This window comes from Mustelus asterias, chromosome 3 (assembly GCF_964213995.1).
Source record: "Mustelus asterias chromosome 3, sMusAst1.hap1.1, whole genome shotgun sequence".
NCBI classification, from domain to species: domain Eukaryota; kingdom Metazoa; phylum Chordata; class Chondrichthyes; order Carcharhiniformes; family Triakidae; genus Mustelus; species Mustelus asterias.
The window spans coordinates 35,035,201-35,055,108 of NC_135803.1; the positions used below are offsets into that span (position 1 = coordinate 35,035,201).

Here is a 19,908-nt window from a genome sequence, read left to right on the forward strand (position 1 = left end):
TGCCCCCTTCAGGGCAATTGCCACATTCCTCAGGCAGTCCGTACCCCTGTTCTGCTTAATGGACACTCAGCTTTCCTCATCATCATTTACATTACCTTTGTCCAATTACAGCCCCTCACCCCCATAGTATAAATCTCTTCTGATTTCCTTTACTCTTCGCTCTGACAAAAGGTCATCCAGACTCGAAACGTTGGTGCTATTCTCTCTTCACAAATGCCGCCGGACCTTTTGAGATTTTCAAGCATTTTCTGCTTTGGTAACATGAAACATACTTTTCTTTTATTCACCACCATCAAGAGATTCAAATTGCATGACAAAAATCAGGACAAACATGTGTAATTTAGATGGCTACCTAAAATTAAACTCCGGTTTAAGAGATGCATTTTTTGGTTCAAATATGGTTGTCATGTCTTATTGATATAATTAAGATTCAATTCAATGAAATAGCAACTGGATTCCATCCTATATAGTATATTTTATTTTTAATCAAATGAAATTCAATATCCACATTTAGTAACTAACTTCCATAAATGGGAGATATTCTCAAGACATCATAATTACAAAGTGAAGTGTTCCACTTAATTTATTTGGCTATAATTAGATTTTTTGCCATCCAATAATTCCCAAATACAAAATTTGCACCACTATATTAAATTACATTATATTAGATTTGGAAAAACTCAACTTTACTTACAAATTAATATTACTAATATTCACAATATTTACAACAGTTGAAGCTTTTAAACTCAAATTTTTAAAAGCCTAATGCCTGCACAGGTGAATTCTTGGCTCCAATGCCTGTACCACCAAAACATTCCCACACAAACAATCCTCCTGAACAAGCAAATCATAAATTAGGCTCTAATTAACCCACATTGAAGCAATTTAATGCACAAACAATTCATAAGCCCATTATTGCAAATTTGCACCAGCAATACTTGGAAGTCAATAGGCATCATGCCACCAGAAACTATCCACCCTTGACTGAGGTGGCTCCATTACTAGTCATTAACAGATAACATTGCGGAGTCCATTTTATTTTTGATATACAATCCAATTGTTGCAAAAATGTTTAAATGGGATCAACATGACTTAAAAGAAAATCCATAATCCTTTATGGAGGTAACTAAATTTAAGGAAACAGGTAGTCAGGGGAAAAGTTTACTCAAATATCTATTTGCCATTTGACTCAGTTTTGCATATGAAGATTTAAAATAATTAATTTGTGAAATTAAAAACAGTTGACGCACAAACTATAGGATGACAAACGAGAAAAGGCCATGTTGTCAAATTTCTTAATAAAAATCAAGTGTATATGATTGTAGGTCCACTGTAAAAAGGCAAAGGGCTATTGACTGAAAATTTCCAGTAGATGTAATTATGAATAAAACTAGTAAAATAGTCTTCCGCTATCTTGAAGTTATACTTCCAAGAATAATTCAACAATTTAGTCAGGAGCAAATTTTGCAAGGAAGGAAATTGGCTGATGCTTCAAACCAAACAAATTTGAATTAAAAAGGAGCATACTGCACTGATTGTATCACGATGATAAACAGGTTGAAGCAATTTAATGTCTGCATCATTCATAAGTATCGTTGTAAAATTGTATGCATTTTTTGTACTCTATATCGAATAGATCTTGATATGCACTGGACAAAGTCAGAGCAGAAAATGGAAGGCCAAATTGATGCCTCAGGTTATGAAAACAGACATTAATAAAGCGGAGCTTACTTTCATTATTAAACCAAATTGAATTCAGGCCTGGGACTGAGGATTTGAAGATGGAAATTTTTCTTAGACCCCTTCCTCCTTTCAGGGACATAACTGCCAAAAGTGCAGCAGAGGAGGGTAAAACATTATCTGGGAGCCAGATATGCCAAGTCCCAATTTTGTTTGGGACATCATAGAATCCCTATAGTGCAAAAGAGGCCATTTGGCCCATCGAGTCTACACTAACTCTCTGACAGTATCTTACCCAGGCACTCACCCCCACCCTGTCCCCCTAACTCCACACATCTTCCATGGCCAATCCATCTAACCTATATATCTTTGGACACTAAGGGGCAATTTGCCATGGCCAATCCACCTAACCTGCACATCTTTGGATTGTGGGAGGAAAGCGGAGCACCCGGAATAACCCACACAGACACAGGGAGAATGTCTGGGTGGAGTTTGCACACAGTCACCCAAGTCCAGAATTGAACCCCAGTCTCTGGGGCTGCAAGACAGCAGTGCTAACCACTGTGCCACCATGCTGCCTGGGAGACCTTTCACCCTTCTCAAACATGACCAACGATACGAGAGAACACTGGCTCATGACAGAGGATTTAAAGGTGGGAAAATTTCCTTCGCCCCCTTCCGACTCATTTGAAGGACATGAGCCCCAGTGATGGAGCAATGAAGTTCAACAAACTTGAAATCGACAATGGTTAGTTAACCAAAGTTGCCAATAAAAAAAACAAAAAAATATTTTAACATTTTCTTTTGCTACATGGGGTTGCATGTCAGCATGTAAAATATATGGAAAGCTTTGAGCTGAAGTTCATGCAGCTTCCCACATCTATCACCATCACCTAGAAGGACTAGCCAGGATAGCAGCTTATAAACTCTCCCCAAACACCTACATGGGCAACTTCCAGAAATTTTCACGTGACAACAAAAGTATGATCCAGAATGCACAAGAGGCTTTGCCCTCCAATGGAGAATTACTGAGCATGAAAGTGCCAAGCAAAACCAAGGACTTGGTAAAATAAACAATTCCCTTTTATATAGGAGGGGATTTTCCCAAAAACTTTCATACTATGTTCAAGATGTTTCTTACAGCATATGATGTATGACAATTGAAGTTTTAAACATTGCTGAATTTAAATCTTTATAATACATAAGTGATTACAGCAGTACCCTTCATTTTTATATTGAGAACTCAAATTTGTTCATATTGTTCAACCAGATAAGACTATATTTTTACAGGGAGCTTGTAATAACTGATCCAAATGTCTTCCCAAAAGATGCTACTTAACTACACCAAGTGTCATTGGGTAATGGTTGGTAAAAATAACAATGCCAAAATGAAGTTTTATATATTACTTTCCCTTTACTATGATCCAGACATTCCCCATATCCTTGGACCCTCCACAATTACCCTCCTGACTACACCCCCCTCCCCTCCCATCCTAACCACCACCCCACCCCCTCCCATTCCCAATCTGGGTAAGTAAAAGCGGGGCAGAGTGGCAGCCTGGCTGTAACTACCTCTCCTCAGAACTTCTGGTCCTCGGATTTTGTATTTGACACAGAATAGCTTTCCCGTTACAAATCACACTCTACTTTGGTGCGCTTTTGAAAAAGTATCTGTAGAATCGCCCATTTTTCTGGAACAACTGATGTTGCTGTGAACAGTTGCCCACATTTGCAGCAGTTCTGCTGGAAGCAGTTTGTGTACCACCATAATGCTTTTATAGAAACAAGGCTCCTTATTCATTTTGCTGCTTTTGTTTTTCACAATTCCAAAAGTTCTAAAGCCCCGATGATGAATGGGACTTATACTGAACACTTCCAGGCACATCCCCAGGAAAACATCATCAATGGGGTACAAGTCTAAGCTTTCTGAAACTTTGTACAGTCTCCTTGCAAGTGCCCCAGCCATCAAAAACCCCCCGCCCCCAGCGTAAGGTGGATAGTACGTTTTATTGTACAAAGCTTCAGGTATGTAATATTTATTTTCTTTCTTTCGAATGGGTTTAGCCCTGTGCAGAACATCACCAACAAAAAGATTTTCAATTTTGGGTGCATTAAGAAACTCAAGAATATTCCCTGTGCTGACAAACACATCATCATCACCTTTGAAAATATATTCAACGTTCTCACAATACGTGGAAAACCATTTGAGAAAGTTCACCTCTTTCAAGGTGAGATTGAAGAACGTGTCCAAGAAGTCCCACTGAAGTATATCCCCATAGATAGTGTTCTCATATTCAAGTAGTTTTTGATGGTGGAACCTTTCATTTTCACTGGATGAGGTCCCCAAAAGGAATAGGGTTTTAACTTGCTTCCCATCCATCACTATTTCTTTGCCCCATGTTTTCCTGATGGCCTCCCTTCGGTCATACTGAGTTATGACAGATTTAACAATTAATAAAAGGTAGATATTACCACTGCATTTCTCAGGATGGTTAAGAATCATTGGGAAATATCTACAGTGTCTGTATTGCAAGAATCCTTTAAAGTTTGACTCCAAGCTATTGAACCATTCAGTCTGAGTGAAGTTGTTGTTAGGAGTACAGTTGGCAGTCATCACATCCCACTCTTTGGTCTCTCTCCTTGCTGCTGTTACCATCCGTATTTCTGTGTTGATGGGCTCTGTTTTTTGGGGATTCCAAAAGTTGTCCTTGGGAGCGAAGAGACTTATAAAACTAGAAGGCAGTCTGTCCTCTGCAGAACCGGATCTCGGTGAGATGTTCTGTAATTCCTGCCTAGCTTTGCTGCTTCTCTGTAGCAGTGTCAAGGTTATCACAGTCACAAAAGAGATGATGCAGCAAACTTTTAATAATTTCATCTTCCGAATGCACATCTTCATCAAAATGTTTTCAGAGCTTAAATAAAACAGAAAATAGTTTAACGGAAACATCCAGATAGTTGAGAGTTTGAACCAGCTACCTTGATTTATCCATACTATGTTTCTTCCATTCTGCACAAGTGCAAAAAGAGGTTCTCTCTGCTTTATACTCAATGTATTCAAGAGGCAGCTGGATATAGCACTTGGGGCGAATGGGATCAAAGGTTATGGGGAGAAAGCAGGATTAGGTTACTGAGTTGAACGATCAGCCATGATTGTGACGAATGGTAGTGGAAGGGTCTTTTTCCGGCTGGAGGCCTGTGACTAGTGGTGTACCGCAGGGCTCTGTATTGGGACCTCTGCTGTTTGTGATTTATATAAATGATCTGGAAGAAGGAGTAACTGGGGTGATCAGTAAGTTTGCGGACGACACAAAACTGGCAGGACTTGCAGATAGTGAGGAACATTGTCAGAGGCTACAGAAGGATATAGATAGGCTGGAAATTTGGGCAAGGAAATGGCAGATGGAGTTCAATCCTGATAAATGCGAAGTGATGCATTTTGGTGGGAATAATGTAGGGAGGAGCTACACGATAAATGGAAGAACCATAAAGGGTGTAGAGACGCAGAGGGACCTGGGTGTGCAAGTCCACAGATCTTTGAAGGTGACGTCACAGGTGGAGAAGGTGGTGAAGAAGGCATATGGCATGCTTGCCTTTGTAGGACGGGGCATAGAGTATAAAAGTTGGGGTCTGATGTTGCAGATGTATAGAACGTTGGTTCGGCCGCATTTGGAATACTGCGTCCAGTTCTGGTCGCCACACTACCAGAAGGACGTGGAGGCTTTGGAGAGAGTACAGAGGAGGTTTACCAGGATGTTGCCTGGTATGGAGGGGCTTGGTTATGAGGAGAGATTGGGGAAACTGGGGTTGTTCTCCTTGGAAAGACGGAGGATGAGGGGAGACTTAATAGAGGTGTATAAAATTATGAAAGGCATAGATAGGGTGAACGGTGGGAAGCTTTTCCCCGGGTCGGTGGTGACGTTCACGAGGGGTCATAGGTTCAAGGTGATGGGGGGGGGGGGGGGGGGAGGTTTAACACAGATATCAGAAGGACATATTTTACACAGAGGGTCGTGGGGGCCTGGAATGTGTTGCCGGGCAAGGTGGTGGAGGCGGACACACTGGGAACGTTTAAGACTTATCTAGACAGCTATATGAACGGAGTGGGAATGGAGGGATACAAAAGAGTGGTTTAGTTTGGACCAGGGAGCGGCGCGGGCTAATTGTTCTTTGTTTCTCGTTTCAAGGCTTCATTCTATGATCAACTTGCTGGTGCCAGTACAGAGCGAGACTGCGGATAGTTGGGAACCTGTCTCGGGGGCAGGGAATTCATATGGTGTTCGTGGAAGTGGAAATGAATAGGGTTGGAAGCATTTTCCGATCAGGGCCAGTGTGATCTCCTGGACTTGTTTCGATCGCCTCAGGGGGTCGGAGAGGAATTTCCCAGATTTCTTTTCCCCATATTGGCCCTGGGGTTTTCACTCTGGGTTTTCGCCTCTCCCTGGAGATCACATGGTCTGGAATGGGGGGGTGGGGGTGAGCTAATAGGTTGTGATGAACAAAGCATCGTAGCTGTGAGGGACAGCTCGGTGGATAGGATATTAGGATGTAGATAGGCTGGAAAATTGGGAGGGGATCCTGGATTCAGGATTCAATCCTGGACCGGGGAGCGGCGTGGGCTTGGAGGGCCGAAGGGCCTGTTCCTGTGCTGTATTGTTCTTTGTTCTTTGAATGGCGGAGCAGGCTTGAAGGGCCAAATGGCCTCTTCCTGCTATTTTTCCAAATGCCAACTTGTTTCCCCCAAAGTTAGTGAAAGGAAATAACTACATACACATCAATCGTCAGTATTTTACACAGTTTTGGAGGCCTGGTCAAACTCGAGGCTTTGGCTTTCAATGCAATTCAAAGGCCACCCTGATAGCAATTTTATTTGTGGTTGCTAACATTGCAATGCTGCTTAAAAAGGAAAGGTAGGTTGAAAATTACAGGCCAGTCAGCCTGACCTCAGTGAACATCAGAAAACATTGAAGGACAGTAGAAATTTTCATTTGGAAAAGGCACAAATTAATCTTGGACAGTCAACATGAGATTTAGGGGAAAGTCATGTTTGACTGACTAATATTTAAGGAGGGCTCAGTGACGATCATGCATGGTGGAATCTACAGGGATTTAAAGGCTTTCGACAAGGTCCCACGTGGCAGACTGGTCAGAAATAAAGGTTCATGGGATCCAAAATTGGCCGAGAGGCAGGAATCAAAGGGTAATGATGGATTGGTGTTTTGGTGCTTGGGTTTCTTTGAGCTCAGTGGGTCACTTATTTCTTCTGGTATGTAACAGCGATAGACTTAAATGGAGAGACCCAATTAAAATGTTTGCAGATGATACAAAAAAAAAACCACTGTGTGGCTATTAGTGAGAAAGAAAGCTGCAGTTCGCAGGAAGATTTAGTAAATTGGTCAACTGATAAGAACAGGTGAAATGGAGATCAATCCAGAGAAGAAGAGGTAATCCATTTGATGAGGACAAACAAGGCAAGGGAATATACGATAAATGGTAGGTTATTGAGAAGTGTGTGGGGGAACAGAGGGACCTTGGTGCACGTGTACAGATCTCTGAAGATACGAGAATGGATAGTTAGCATGATTATAAAAGCATGTAGCTACTTTCCCTTTTAGTAAAGGCAAGAATCGGTAGTTTATGCTAAAATTGTAGAAAACATTTGTCGGGGTTACAGCTAGAGTACTGGGTGCAGTTATGGAGTCATAGAGGTTTACAGCATGGAAACAGGCCCTTCGGCCCAACTTGTCCATGCCGCCCTTATTATTATTTTTTTGAAACCACTAAGCTAATCCCAATTGCCCGCATTTGGCCCATATCCCTCTATACCCATTGTACCCATGTAACTATCTAAATGCTTTTTAAATGATAAAATTGTACCCGCCTCTACTACTACCTCTGGCAGCTTGTTCCAGACACTCACCACCCTGTGTGTGAAAAAATTGCTCCTCTGGACACTTTTGTATCTCTCCCCTCACCTTAAACCTATGCCCTCTAGTTTTAGACTCCCCTACTTTTGGGTAGTTCTCCGCACTGCCCAACAGAAAGGGTAGGATCCCACTAGGGAGGGTGGGAAGGAGTTTACAAGGATGCTGCCAGGACTGGAGAATTTTAATGGAGAGGAAAGATTTGAGAATGTGGGTTTGTTTCCTTTGGAACAGAGGAGACCAAGCCAAGGGAGATTTAATTAAGATGTATCAAATTATGAGGAGCTTAAACAGAGTTAATTGGAAAGCGCTATTTCCCTTTGCAGAAAAGTCAAAAACCAAAATGGGAGTGGGGAAAAAGAGAAGAGAAATAGGTTTAAAATAATTGGCAGGAGAATTAGATAGAGACTAAAAGGAGAAAATGGTTTACCCAGGAAAATGGCAAGGGTCTGGAACTCTGCACAAATGGCAGAATCACATTTAGATACTTGGACATGCACACTGTAACCTATAGGGCTACAGACCAGGAGCTGGAAAGTGGGATAAAGCAGAATTGCTCCTTTCGGCCAACAAAAGTATGATGGACCAAAGGCCTCCTTCTGTGGTTATAAATGTTTTTTAAAAACTGCATTCAAATTCTCGAGGCTGCCATAGAGGAGCTTGAACTCAAACAACCACAAATGCAAAATACTGCAGATGCTGGACATCCACAATTAAAATAGTAAATGCAGGAAAATCACTACAGAAATGGCAGCATCTGTTGAGAGCGTTAACGTTGACGGATGATCCCTCATCAGAGCTGAACTACCAGCCCAGTGACATAACTATTATGACATTGTACTCACCTGCTCTTCCACTAATCCTGTGGCTGCTGTTTCTGTCTGGGGAGAGAGCTTTCCATGGTGCCACGCTTACATTTTAGACAGCTATCAGGCTGCCTACTCTGGTTGGACCCGGGGTGGGGGTAGAATTTTTCACATCACATTTGTCTACAGTTTTGCAAAGAGTACTGCATGGAGCAGCCCAGCTTACTGAACACGTCTGGACTGTTTTTTTGGTACTCGATTCTGAGACAGTTTGTGATTCACAAGCCTTTCAAAACAAATGCAAAGAAATTGTGCAAGAGGCTTTGGCCTGGACCCGAAAATAGAACATTGCAATTGAGGGCAAGAAGCCCCGTGCACACAAAACAATCCTTTAAAACAGCACTTCAAAACTCTACAACAAATAGTAAATCGGCAGCTCTTGGGCAGCATGGTGGTTAGCACTGCTGCCTCACACAACTGGGACCCAGATTCAATCCCGGCTGTGCATGCATGCGGGGTTTGCACATTCTCCCCGTGTCTGCGGGGGTTTCCTCCCACACTCCAAAGATGTGTGGGTTAGGTTGGTTGGCCGTGCTAGTGTCAGTGAGAGTGTCAGCGAGAGTGCAGAGTGAATGCGTGGGGTTGCAGGGATAAGAGTTGGATGGGACTGTTGTTGGTGCAGGCTCAATGGGCCAAATGGTCTGATCTATGTTATATCCATACATTTCACATAGACAACAATAATGAAACAAACCTCAAACTCCAGTTCCTTGACAGTCAAATATAGAAGTCAATAAGCACCCAAATAGTTTGGAACCTGCTCGTGCCCACGTCTGACTGCATAAGGTCACTGTTCAGAAAGAAGGGGAAAAAAAGCTAATTAAAATATAAACTTGATGCTGCCAAGGCATTCTAACCAATAACTCACTAATAAAACTTCACCCTCGAGACAGAGTTTGATTCTTCAATGTCTATTTTTCAATCAATTGCTGGACAGCTGGATAATAGGTTAGCAGTTACTTCAAAGTGTCACTACAATGGTATACAAGCTTTGCTGCCGGAATATTTGCAGCAGTGCCTGAAGATTCACTTCCTAAAATGGAGATCTGATTGCTGGTGACATGAAGAAACTGAAGGAGAGATGGCACAATAATTCAATGCGATCATACACCGGCTGAAAGATTGGAGGATGATGATTTTTAGGAAAACCAGGACCTGATTTTAGCAGCACTCTGTACAAGAATGGTGAAAATTTTACTTTAGTGGAATCTCAAAGACAATTATTTTCTGGGAATATAAAGACTGACAAATCCCCAGGGCCTGATGGAATCTATCCAAGGCTGCTCAGGGAGACTGGAGATGAAATTGCTGGGCCTCTGACGCAAATCTTTGTCTCGTCACTGGACACAGGTGAGGTCCCAGAGGATAGCTAATGTGGTCCCGTTATTTAAGAAGGATAGGAAGGATAACCCAGGAAATTATAGGCCGGTGAGCTTGACGTCCGTGGTAGGGAAGTTGTTGGAGAGGATTCTTAGAGATAGGATGAATGCGCATTTAGAAAGGATTAACTTTAAAGGATTAACTCATTAACGATAGTCAGCATGGTTTTGTGAGAGGTAGGTCATGCCTCACTAACCTGGTGGAGTTTTTTGAAGAAGTGACTAGAATGGTTGACGAGGGAAGGGCCGTGGATGTCGTCTATATGGACTTTAGTAAAACATTTGACAAAGTCCCTCATGGTAGGTTGGTGCAAAAGGTTGGATCTCATGGGGTAAAGGGGGAGGTGGCTAGATGGGTGGAGAACTGGCTTGGTCACAGAAGACAGAGGGTGATAGTGGAAGGGTCTTTCTCCGGCTGGAGGCCTGTGACTAGTGGTGTTCCGCAGGGCTCTGTATTGGGACCTCTGCTGTTTGTGACTTATATAAACGATCTGGAAGGTGGTGTAACTGGGGTGATCAGTAAGTTTGCGGACGACACGAAAATGGCTGGACTTGCAGATAGTGAAGAACATTGTCAGAGGCTACAGAAGGATATAGATAGGCTGGAAATTTGGGCAAAGAAATGGCAGATGGAGTTCAATCCAGATAAATGCAAAGTGATGCATTTTGGTAGAACTAACATAGGGGGGAGCTATACGATAAATGGCAGAACCGTAAAGGGTGTAGATACGCAGAGGGACCTGGGTGTGCAAGTCCACAGATCTTTGAAGGTGACGTCACAGGTGGAGAAGGTAGTGAATAAGGCATATGGCATGCTTGCCTTTATAGGACGGGGCATAGAGTATAAAAGTTGGGGTCTGATGTTGCAGTTGTATAGAACGTTGGTTCGGCCGCATTTGGAATGCTGCGCCCAGTTCTGGTCACCACACTACCAGAAGGACGTGGAGGCTTTAGAGAGAGTACAGAGGAGGTTTACCAGGATGTTGCCTGGTATGGAAGGGCTTAGTTATGAGGAGAGATTGGGTAAACTGGAGTTGTTCTCACTGGAAAGACGGAGGATGAGGGGTGACCTAATAGAGGTGTATAAAATTATGAAAGGCATAGATAGGGTGAACGGTGGGAAGCTTTTTCCCAGGTCGGTGGTGACGTTCACGAGGGGTCATAGGTTCAAGGTGAGGGGGGGGGGGGGGGGGGGGGTTTAACACAGATATCAGAAGGACGTATTTTACACAGAGGGTGGTGGGGGCCTGGAATGCGCTGCCGGGCAAGATGGTGGAGGCGGACATACTAGGAACGTTTAAGACTTATCTAGATAGCCTCATGAACGGAGTGGGAATGGAGGGATATAAAAGAATGGTCTAGTTTTGACCAGGGAGCGGCGTGGGCTTGGAGGGCCGAAGGGCCTGTTCCTGTGCTGTATTGCTCTTTGTTCTTTGTTGGATGAGGAAAACCATCCACATCACTAGCACATGAAGTATGTTCGACCTTACTGAATTTGTAGTACTCATCTATAAAGAAATAGTTCCAACAACAATTACAGAGTAGGAAGGGTGGCACAGAGGGTGGCATGGTGTGCCAGGGACCCAGGTTTGATTCCCAGCTTGGGTCACTGTGCGTAGAGTTTGCATGTTTGCTCTGTTTCTGCGTGGGCTTCCTCTGGGTGCTCCGGTTTCCTCCCACAGTCTGAAAGATGTGCTGGTTAGGTGCATTGGCCATGATAAATTCTCCCTCAGTGTACCCAAACAGGTGCCAGAGTATGGCGATTAGGGGATTTTCACCGTAACTTCATTGCAGTGTTAATGTAAGCCTGCTTGTGACATTAATAAATTTATTCTTTTATCTCAGTCACGAATCCTTCAAAGTATTTGATTTCCATCACTTTAATCTTTCTAACCATTTTTGAGAGACAATGATGCCATTAGGCACAGCTAAATAAAGTGCAGCCAATAAAAGTCCTATAATATGAATGAGAATCAATGCATGGTGCTGAATTAGCTGACCTCATCTTATACAATGGTAGAGACATAACGATTGGCCATCCCATCGCCGTCTCCCCTGTGCTCACCGATTTATATTGGCTCCTGCTCAATCAACACCACAATTTTAAAAATTCTCATTTTTGCTTTCAAATCTTGTCACAGCCTCATCTCTCCCGATCCCTTTAATCTTCTCCAGCCCTACAACCCACCTGCAGATAGCTGCATTTCCCACAGCCTGGCTTATTGAGTCTCAATTTTAATTATTTCAACATTGGTGCGTCTGCCTTCAGCCGCTTATGCTCCAAGTTCTAGAATTCCCTCCCTAAAAACTTCCCTACCTCCTTTGCTATATTTAGCCACCCTTTGAAACATACCGCCTTGACTTTTGATTTAATATCTCCTTGCGTGGCTCAGTGTCCAATTCTGTTCTGTAATATTCCTGTGAAGTGCCTTGGAATGTTTTATAACTCTGATGGTACTAAGCTATTATTTGGAAAGGCAGAGCTCCAACATTAGATTGTTATATGGCAGTTCCTGCGGAAAGTACTAGTACAGATGGAGCACGCTTATGTTCTGTGCATAACATCAATCACATCAACACTGGTATGTGAATGACAGCCACATGTGCAAAACACTGCCACCATGGAACTGCGTACAGGCGAGGACACTTCAATATAGAAGAGCTTGTGCACGCTGGGAGGCAGGGGGGGGGGGGGGGGGTGGGTGCTGTTAGAGGAGCAATGGTTGCCTTTATGACAACATTTTTAAAGATTGTTTTTGAGCCACTATTAGCATTCGCCCGATTTTCATCACTAAGATAAAGTAACATCCAACACAAGTTTAAGATTGTAGAAAAAAAATACTGAATGACACTGACAGTTTCTAATTTTCAGCAAAATTGCAATTCACGGTTCAAGTGTGCGTTATGTATATAAATGGTGAGATTCTGCGATGTTTCCTTACTTCTTCTTAAGCAAAGGGAAACAGTTATAAAATTTTGGATTTTAAACCTTTGGAAAGGTTCTGGCATCCTGGGTAGGAAAATCTAATTTAATATAGCACCACCACCACCCCCCCTCTCCCCAAAATTGATTAAACTCCCTAAAGCAGAACCTTAGTGTTTCGCAATTTTAGGATTATCACATCAGATTAGTCATGATCTCATTGAATGGTGGAGCAGACTCGATGGGCTGAATGGCCCTACTTCTGTTTGTATGCAATTTAAAATGATAATACAAGTGAACTTTCTTTTATCTGTTTCATTTTATTTAAATGCACCTATTTATTTATTTCACAAAGCCTGCATCTAACTTAATCAGAGTAAATCTACTTATTAAAAAAGGACGAGGGCTGGAGCAGTTGCTTAAGGTTTTGAAACGAACACACAATCTACACATGATTGATTAAAAGAGGAAACTAAGGAATTGGATATCTTAATTGCCTTTTGTCAGCAAGATTCTATGTAACAATGTGGGTTTCTTGCATATTTGTGATAATTATGTTATCTGTTATAGTCCTGGGAAATGTCCTGACTGGTCTGACCACTGGTACTGTACTAGAAACAAGATACATTACCATGCTGGCAAACATGTACCATGTGGGGTATTGCCAAAATGTGGCTAATTTATATTAAAAAGGTGGTCAAGCATCAAGTTGAGCTTATTTAATAAAAACAGCAACATACTGTCTCAACATAATAAAATGCACTCCAGTAGAAAAAAAGTCTAGGTTTTTTTTGCTTTCAAATACAAGAAATGCTAAATGAAATATGGTTCAAGTGCCAGTGTACAATACTGTATTTTTTGCCTAATTAAAAATAAACAAATCACATTTACAATAGTAAAAACTCTGTTGGATTGAAGGGCAAGAGAGAATAGACACGTGCTGTCCAAGGTAGTAATTCGATTAAAGAAATGACTGTTCAAAGTTATAATTACAGCTCCAAACTTAGGTCACATGGAGTCAAAACTATAATCCAGAAGTTCAGTAACTGAAATAATTAAATGAGTTGTCAGAAGTGTTAAACAGTTTTCAACCACAGCCAATAATACTGTAATAATACCACACCTGTACACAATTCCGAGGATCAGCCCTATTGTTCCGTCAAACTGTAAAAAAAGCATTGTGAAATTCAGTAGGGCAATAAGACTCTTTGAACTTGCCCTCGAGGTATCGCGATGTTAAATAACACAGATTAGTTTTCCAGGTCCAATCAATCACAAATTAACTTTTATGATTGCAGAATAAGGTCACCAATATCTAATATCGCACACTTGATGTATTTTCAGGTCCCTTTATTCAACTTTCGTCAAGGAAATGCCTGCCTGTTACACAAGCTTTAACACAGGAGAATCTCAGCTGCACTAAACTGGAGTTGTAGTGATACTAATATCTGCCTTTGAAATGCATACATTTCAGGAAGACCGCAAATAATCCGTTCAGATCAAGATTGTACAACTTTTCAGATGAAAACATTTTTCCTCTCCTGCTTTCTCAAGGTCAGCATAAAAAGACAGGCGAAATGCTGTGACAACTTTGTCAATAACATTCTGGATTGGTCACCACGAGAGAGAATGTGAGCAACTCCAAAATGATCTTTGCTCTCTACAAGAATCATCCAACATTCTTGTTAGCATCTTTCTACAGCCACACAGCAGAGAACAACAACTATTTACTAAGTGGTTTTCAGTTTTTAATCTCTGGACCACAAAAGACTCCACCCGCTTTCACTTGCCACCATAAAAAAATTGAGTTAATGGAAAACTTATTGTTTAAAAAGGTAATTAATAAAAAGGAAATTTAAGACAGAAACAAAAAAGTATAGATATTTTCAGAACAGAATGTGTCCCATTGTTATAAAATCACAATCTGAGAATTAATAATCTTACATCCACAATAAATATCAACTGTATTGTAAACCTTGCTTATTGTTTTTCACGGTTAGGTCATGCACACCAGAGTCTAATTGCATGACATTATGACTGGAACTTTGCCATCCTGCCCGCCACAGGAAACTTAGCAGGTTGGGGAGGTGGACTATGCAAAGTCTGTTGACCTTCAGCGGGATTTTTTAGTTTGGGGGCGAGCACAACTGGAAAATCCCACCTCGTGTGTGTGGTGGAGATGAGGGTTCCGGCCTGAGCATTGTGCAATGAGTTACATTTTAGATCACCCTGCAGACCACCAATTTTCAAAAACCACAACTATAGGTCAGATCAGTTTGTTAGCAAGTTGTATTGTGGTCATTTTTCAAAAATCAGTCAATCGGATCAACAAATTCTGGCATTGTCAATTCTAAGAAAATGCTGTTTTGTCACCATGAGCAGCAGAATCAATATTTTAAAAAGTGGTGCATCCGTAAGGCTGAGGATTACGTGAACAGCATGTTTAGAGAGGAGGTCACACTGTAGCTAAGTACGCATGCAGACAGAGGAGGGAATGGGTGGCCAGCAGAGTATCTGACTAACAGGGAGGTAGTGCAGGAATTCCAAGGCTATCTTGATCACTAACTGCTTTTCCATTAAGAATGCTGGTGAGTGAGATGGTTCCTCAGGAGGACAGGAGCCAAGTTCACGTATCATGGGTGGCTCAGCTGTACAAGAAGGAGGAGGAAGAAAAGTGAAAATGCTACAGTGATTGGGGATTCCATAGTTAGAGGAGCAAACAGGGGTTTTGGCTGCCATAGATGTGATTCTAGGATGGTACATTGTCTCCCTGGTGCCAGACTCAAGGATGTCACAGAATGGCTGCAGAACGTTCTTTGGGGGAGGGCGATGATCTAGAGGTCATGGTCCACAGGAAAGGAGACAAGGTCCTGAAAACAGATTTCAGGGAATTAGGAAAGAAATTAGAGCAGCAATCTCAGGATTATTCCCAGTGCCACACGCTTGCGAGTAGAAGAATAGGAAGAATGAGCAATTCAATACCTGGCTGGAGAAATGGAGCAAGGGGCAGGGCTTTAGATTTCGGAGGTATTGAGACTGGTTCTGGGGCAGGTCGGACCTGTACAAGAATCCCAAAGGCAGACACATCGCCAGGATCTGACAAACTACTTGTTAAACCATTAGTTTTAACGAAGTGACCGTAGAGATAGTGGACCCATCAGTTGGAGTTTTTCGTAACTCTCTAAATTCCAGGGGGATACCAGAAGATTGGATAACAGCCAATGTGACGCCCTTGTTGTACCCATGGTACGTGAACTTGGATTGGGGATTGGCTATCTGACAGGAAGCAGAGAGTCGGAATAAATGGGTGCTTTTCTGGTTGGCAGATGGTAACTAGTGGCGTGCCGCGCCGCAGGGATCGGTACTGGGGCCTCAACTATTTACCATTCATATAGACGATCTGGAGGAGGGGACTGAGTGTAGGGTAACAAAGTTTGCAGACGACACAAAGATAAGTGGAAAAGTGAATCGTGTGGAGGGCGTAGAAGGTCTGCAGAGAGATTTGGACAGGCTGACTGAGTGGACGAGGATCTGGCAGATGGAGTATAACGTTGACAAATGCGAGGTTATTCACTTTGGAGAAAATAATAGCAAATTGGATTATCTAAATGGAAAAAAATTACAACATGCTACTATGCAAAGGGACCTGGGGGTCCTTGTGCATGAGACGCAAAAACCCAGTCTGCAGGTGCAACAGGTGATCAAGAAGGCAAATGGGATGTTGGCCTATATCGCAAGGGGGATAGAATATAAAAGCAGAGATGTCTTGCTGCATCTGTACAGGGCATTGGTGAGGCCGCAGCTGGAATACTGTGTGCAGTATTGGTCCCCTTATTTGCGGAAGGATATATTGGCCTTGGAGGGAGTGCAGAGAAGGTTCACCAGGTTGATACCAGAGATGAGGGGTGTTGATTATGAGGAGAGACTGAGCAGATTGGGTTTGTACTCGTTGGAATTTAGAAGGCTGAGGGAGGATCTTATAAAGACCTATAAGATAATGAAGGGGCTGGATAGGGTAGAGGTGGAGAGATTCTTTCCACTTAGAAAGGAAGTTAGAACTAGAGGGCACAGCCTCAAAATAAAGGGGGGTCAGTTTAGGAGAGAGTTGAGGAGGAACTTCTTCTCTCAGAGGGTGGTGAATCTCTGGAATTCTCTGCCCACTGAAGTGGTGGAGGCTACCTCGTTGAATATGTTTAAATCACGGATAGATGGATTCCTGATCGGTAAGGGAATTAGGGGTTATGGGGATCAGACGGGTAAGTGGAACTGATCCACTTCAGATCAGCCATGATCTTATTGAATGGCGGGGCAGGCTCGAGGGGCTAGATGGCCTACTCCTTATGTCCTTATGTCCAAAAAGGCAGAAGGCAGGGGACTATAGGCCAGGTAGTTTAATATTATTATTGACAAGACGCTGGAAGAAATAGGTAATCATTTAGGAAAGCTGAATATAATCAAACCTGGTCAACATGGTTTAATGAAAGTTCAATCATGTTTTGACAAATTTGAGGATGTAACAGAGTGAATAGATAGACAGAGGGGAGTCTGTAGATGTGGTATATTTAGATTTCCAAAAGGCATTTAACAAGGTGCCGCATAAGAGGCTGGTGCATAAAGCCCATGGAATTGGAGGAAGTGCATCAGCATGGATTGAAAACGGACTGTCAGTTGGAATAAATGGGTCAGAGAATCACAGTGCAGAAGAGGCCATTCAGCCCATCGAATCTACACTTGCCCTCTGACAGAGCATTTACCCAGACCCTCTCCCCCACATTTACCTTGGCTAATCCACTTAATCTACACATCTTTCGACTGTGGGGAAAAACTGCAGCACCCAGAGGAAACCCATGTAGACACAGAGAACCTTTTCAGAGTGGAAAGATGTAACTTGTGGAGTAGGGGATCAGTCCTTGGCCCACAATAGTTCACCTTTTACAGGACTGGGAGTAATATCATTGCAGGAACATTTGTGAGGCGGTTGGTTTAAACTAGATTGGCAGAGGGATGGGAACCTGAGGGGGAATTCAGAGAAGAAAGAAGAACTGGCTGTGTGAAGTAGAAAAGTATTAACTGATGAGGATATATCGGAGAGTGGTATCAAGGTAAATAGAATACTTAGTTTGATAGAACTAGAGTAGGCTATAGTAAACCATTAGATGGGGTCAGAGTAAGGGGGAAAGTTAAATCTAAATCAGGATTAGTGTTCATGTATGCGAATACAGAGTGTGGTTTAAAAGATTGGTGAGCTAGAGAGACAAGTTGACAAATAGAACAACAATATTCATGCTATAATGCAGACCTGGCTCAAAGGGCAGGGCTGAGTGTTAAATATTCCTGAGTATAAGGAGTTTAGGAGACAAGAAAGGAATAGTATTGATTAAAGATGGTGTTACAGTATGAGAGAGAAAGATGTCCTAGAAGGATCAAGGACGGAATCCTTCTGGCAAGAGGTAAGAAATGGAAACAAATTTGCAAAGAAACGAGAGCGAGGTGCAAGAATTAGAGTAATTATAATGGGGATCTTCGATTATCCAAACATAGACTGGGATAGGAATAGTGTAAAGGGACAAGAATGGTGGAAGTTCCTGGAATATTCGGTGCAACAAGAGGGCAGGCATTGCTGGACCCGATTCTGGGAATGAGCTGTCCAATAGGATCAAATAACAGTGGGAGAGCTTTTGAGTTGGCCATGGAAAAAAGACAAGGAGCAATCCAGAGCAGGAATATTTTACTGGGGGAATTTTGATAGGATGAGAATGCATCTGAATCGAGTGAGTTAGAATCAAAAGGTTGGCGGAAGTGACAGTGGCTGAACAATGAGCCACCTTGAAAGAGATAGTATTGCAGGCAACATCAAGGTACATTCCCTTGAAGGGGAAGGATAGGACAAATAAATCTTGAACACCCTGGATGATGAGAGGATGGGTTGGGGGGGGGGGGGGGTAACAGAAGTGGAGCGAAAGGGTAACAAACTAATCAGAAAATCAAGGAGGGAACATGGAAAGAGACCAGCAGCTAACATATCACAAGGTCTTCTACAAGCATAGAAATAATAAAAGAAATGTAAAAGAGTTGGGCTGATTAAGGATTTAAAAAAAAGAGACTTGCATGTGGAGGCAGGAGGAATGGCAAATGTATTAAATGAGTACTTTGCATCTGTCCTTACAAAGGGAGTGGATACTACCCAGGTCAAGGCAAGAGAGGTGGTGACTGGTGCAATCAATTTATATTTGAGAAGTGTTAGAAAGGTTATCTTTACTTAAAATTGATAAGGCACCAGGACTGGATGAGATGCATCCAAGGATAAAAAGAGGTGAGAGTGGAAATCTCAGAGGCACTGGTGATAATCTTCCAGTCTTCCTTATACACAGGATTGGTGCTGGAGGACTGGAGAATGTTACACCCTTGTTCAAAAAGGGGGTACAAGGATAATGCCAGCAACTACAGAGCAGTCAGTGGTGGGGAAACTTCTGGGACAAAATCAATAGTCACTTAAATAAATGCAGGATAACTAAGCAGAGCCAACATGGATTCGTAAGAAAAAACAATGTTGAACTAACTTGGAGTTTGAGGTGGTAACAGAGACGATTGATTAGGGCAATGTCATTGATCATAGAATCATAGAAACCCTACAGCACAGAAAGAGGCCATTCGACCCATCGAGTCTGCACAGACCACAATCCCACCCAGGCCCTACCCCCATGTCCCTACATATTTTACCCACTAATCCCTCTAACCTACGCATCTCAGGACACTAAGGGGCAATTTTAGCATGGCCAATCAATCTAACCCGCACATCTTTGGACTGTGGGAGGAAACCGGAGCACCCGGAGGGAACCCACGTAGACACGAGGAGAATGTGCAAACTCCTCATGTCTGCGTGGATGTGGCGTACTTGAGCAAAATTCTAGCTTCTGGAATAAAAAGGAAAGTAGGCACGCAAATGACAGGAAATACTAGTGATAAGCAGTTGTTTTTCAGATTGGAGGAAGATTTGTAGTGGAGATCCCCAGGAGAACAAGCAATTATCCGATTTCCCTAAACAATGCTGGTACTGAATTTCACATTCTAAACATCCTGTGCCTCCTCACTACTTAGTAATGATCTTAAATTGGTTTCATCAAATCAATGGAAAATTT

The 19,908-nt window shown here is 42.4% G+C and overlaps 1 protein-coding gene and 1 long non-coding RNA gene across 2 annotated transcripts in view; one reads left to right on the forward strand and one right to left on the reverse strand.

The window, feature by feature from the left end:
* Positions 1 to 465: 465 nt before the first annotated feature.
* b3gnt7 (UDP-GlcNAc:betaGal beta-1,3-N-acetylglucosaminyltransferase 7) overlaps positions 466 to 19,908 on the reverse strand; it is a 28,065-nt gene continuing 8,622 nt past the window's right edge. Inside the window, exons 2-3 of the mRNA XM_078207372.1 lie at positions 9,162 to 9,257; positions 466 to 4,592 (exon numbers count right to left, since the gene is read on the reverse strand). Of these exons, the coding sequence (XP_078063498.1) occupies positions 3,317 to 4,576 (1,260 nt within the window). The 5' untranslated portion in view covers positions 4,577 to 4,592; positions 9,162 to 9,257 and the 3' untranslated portion in view covers positions 466 to 3,316. The remainder of the gene's footprint in view (positions 4,593 to 9,161; positions 9,258 to 19,908) is intronic.
* LOC144483445 (uncharacterized) lies at positions 6,093 to 6,335 on the forward strand. Its single transcript, XR_013496001.1, has 2 exons — positions 6,093 to 6,153; positions 6,223 to 6,335. It is a non-coding gene; the product is annotated as an uncharacterized LOC144483445 (long non-coding RNA).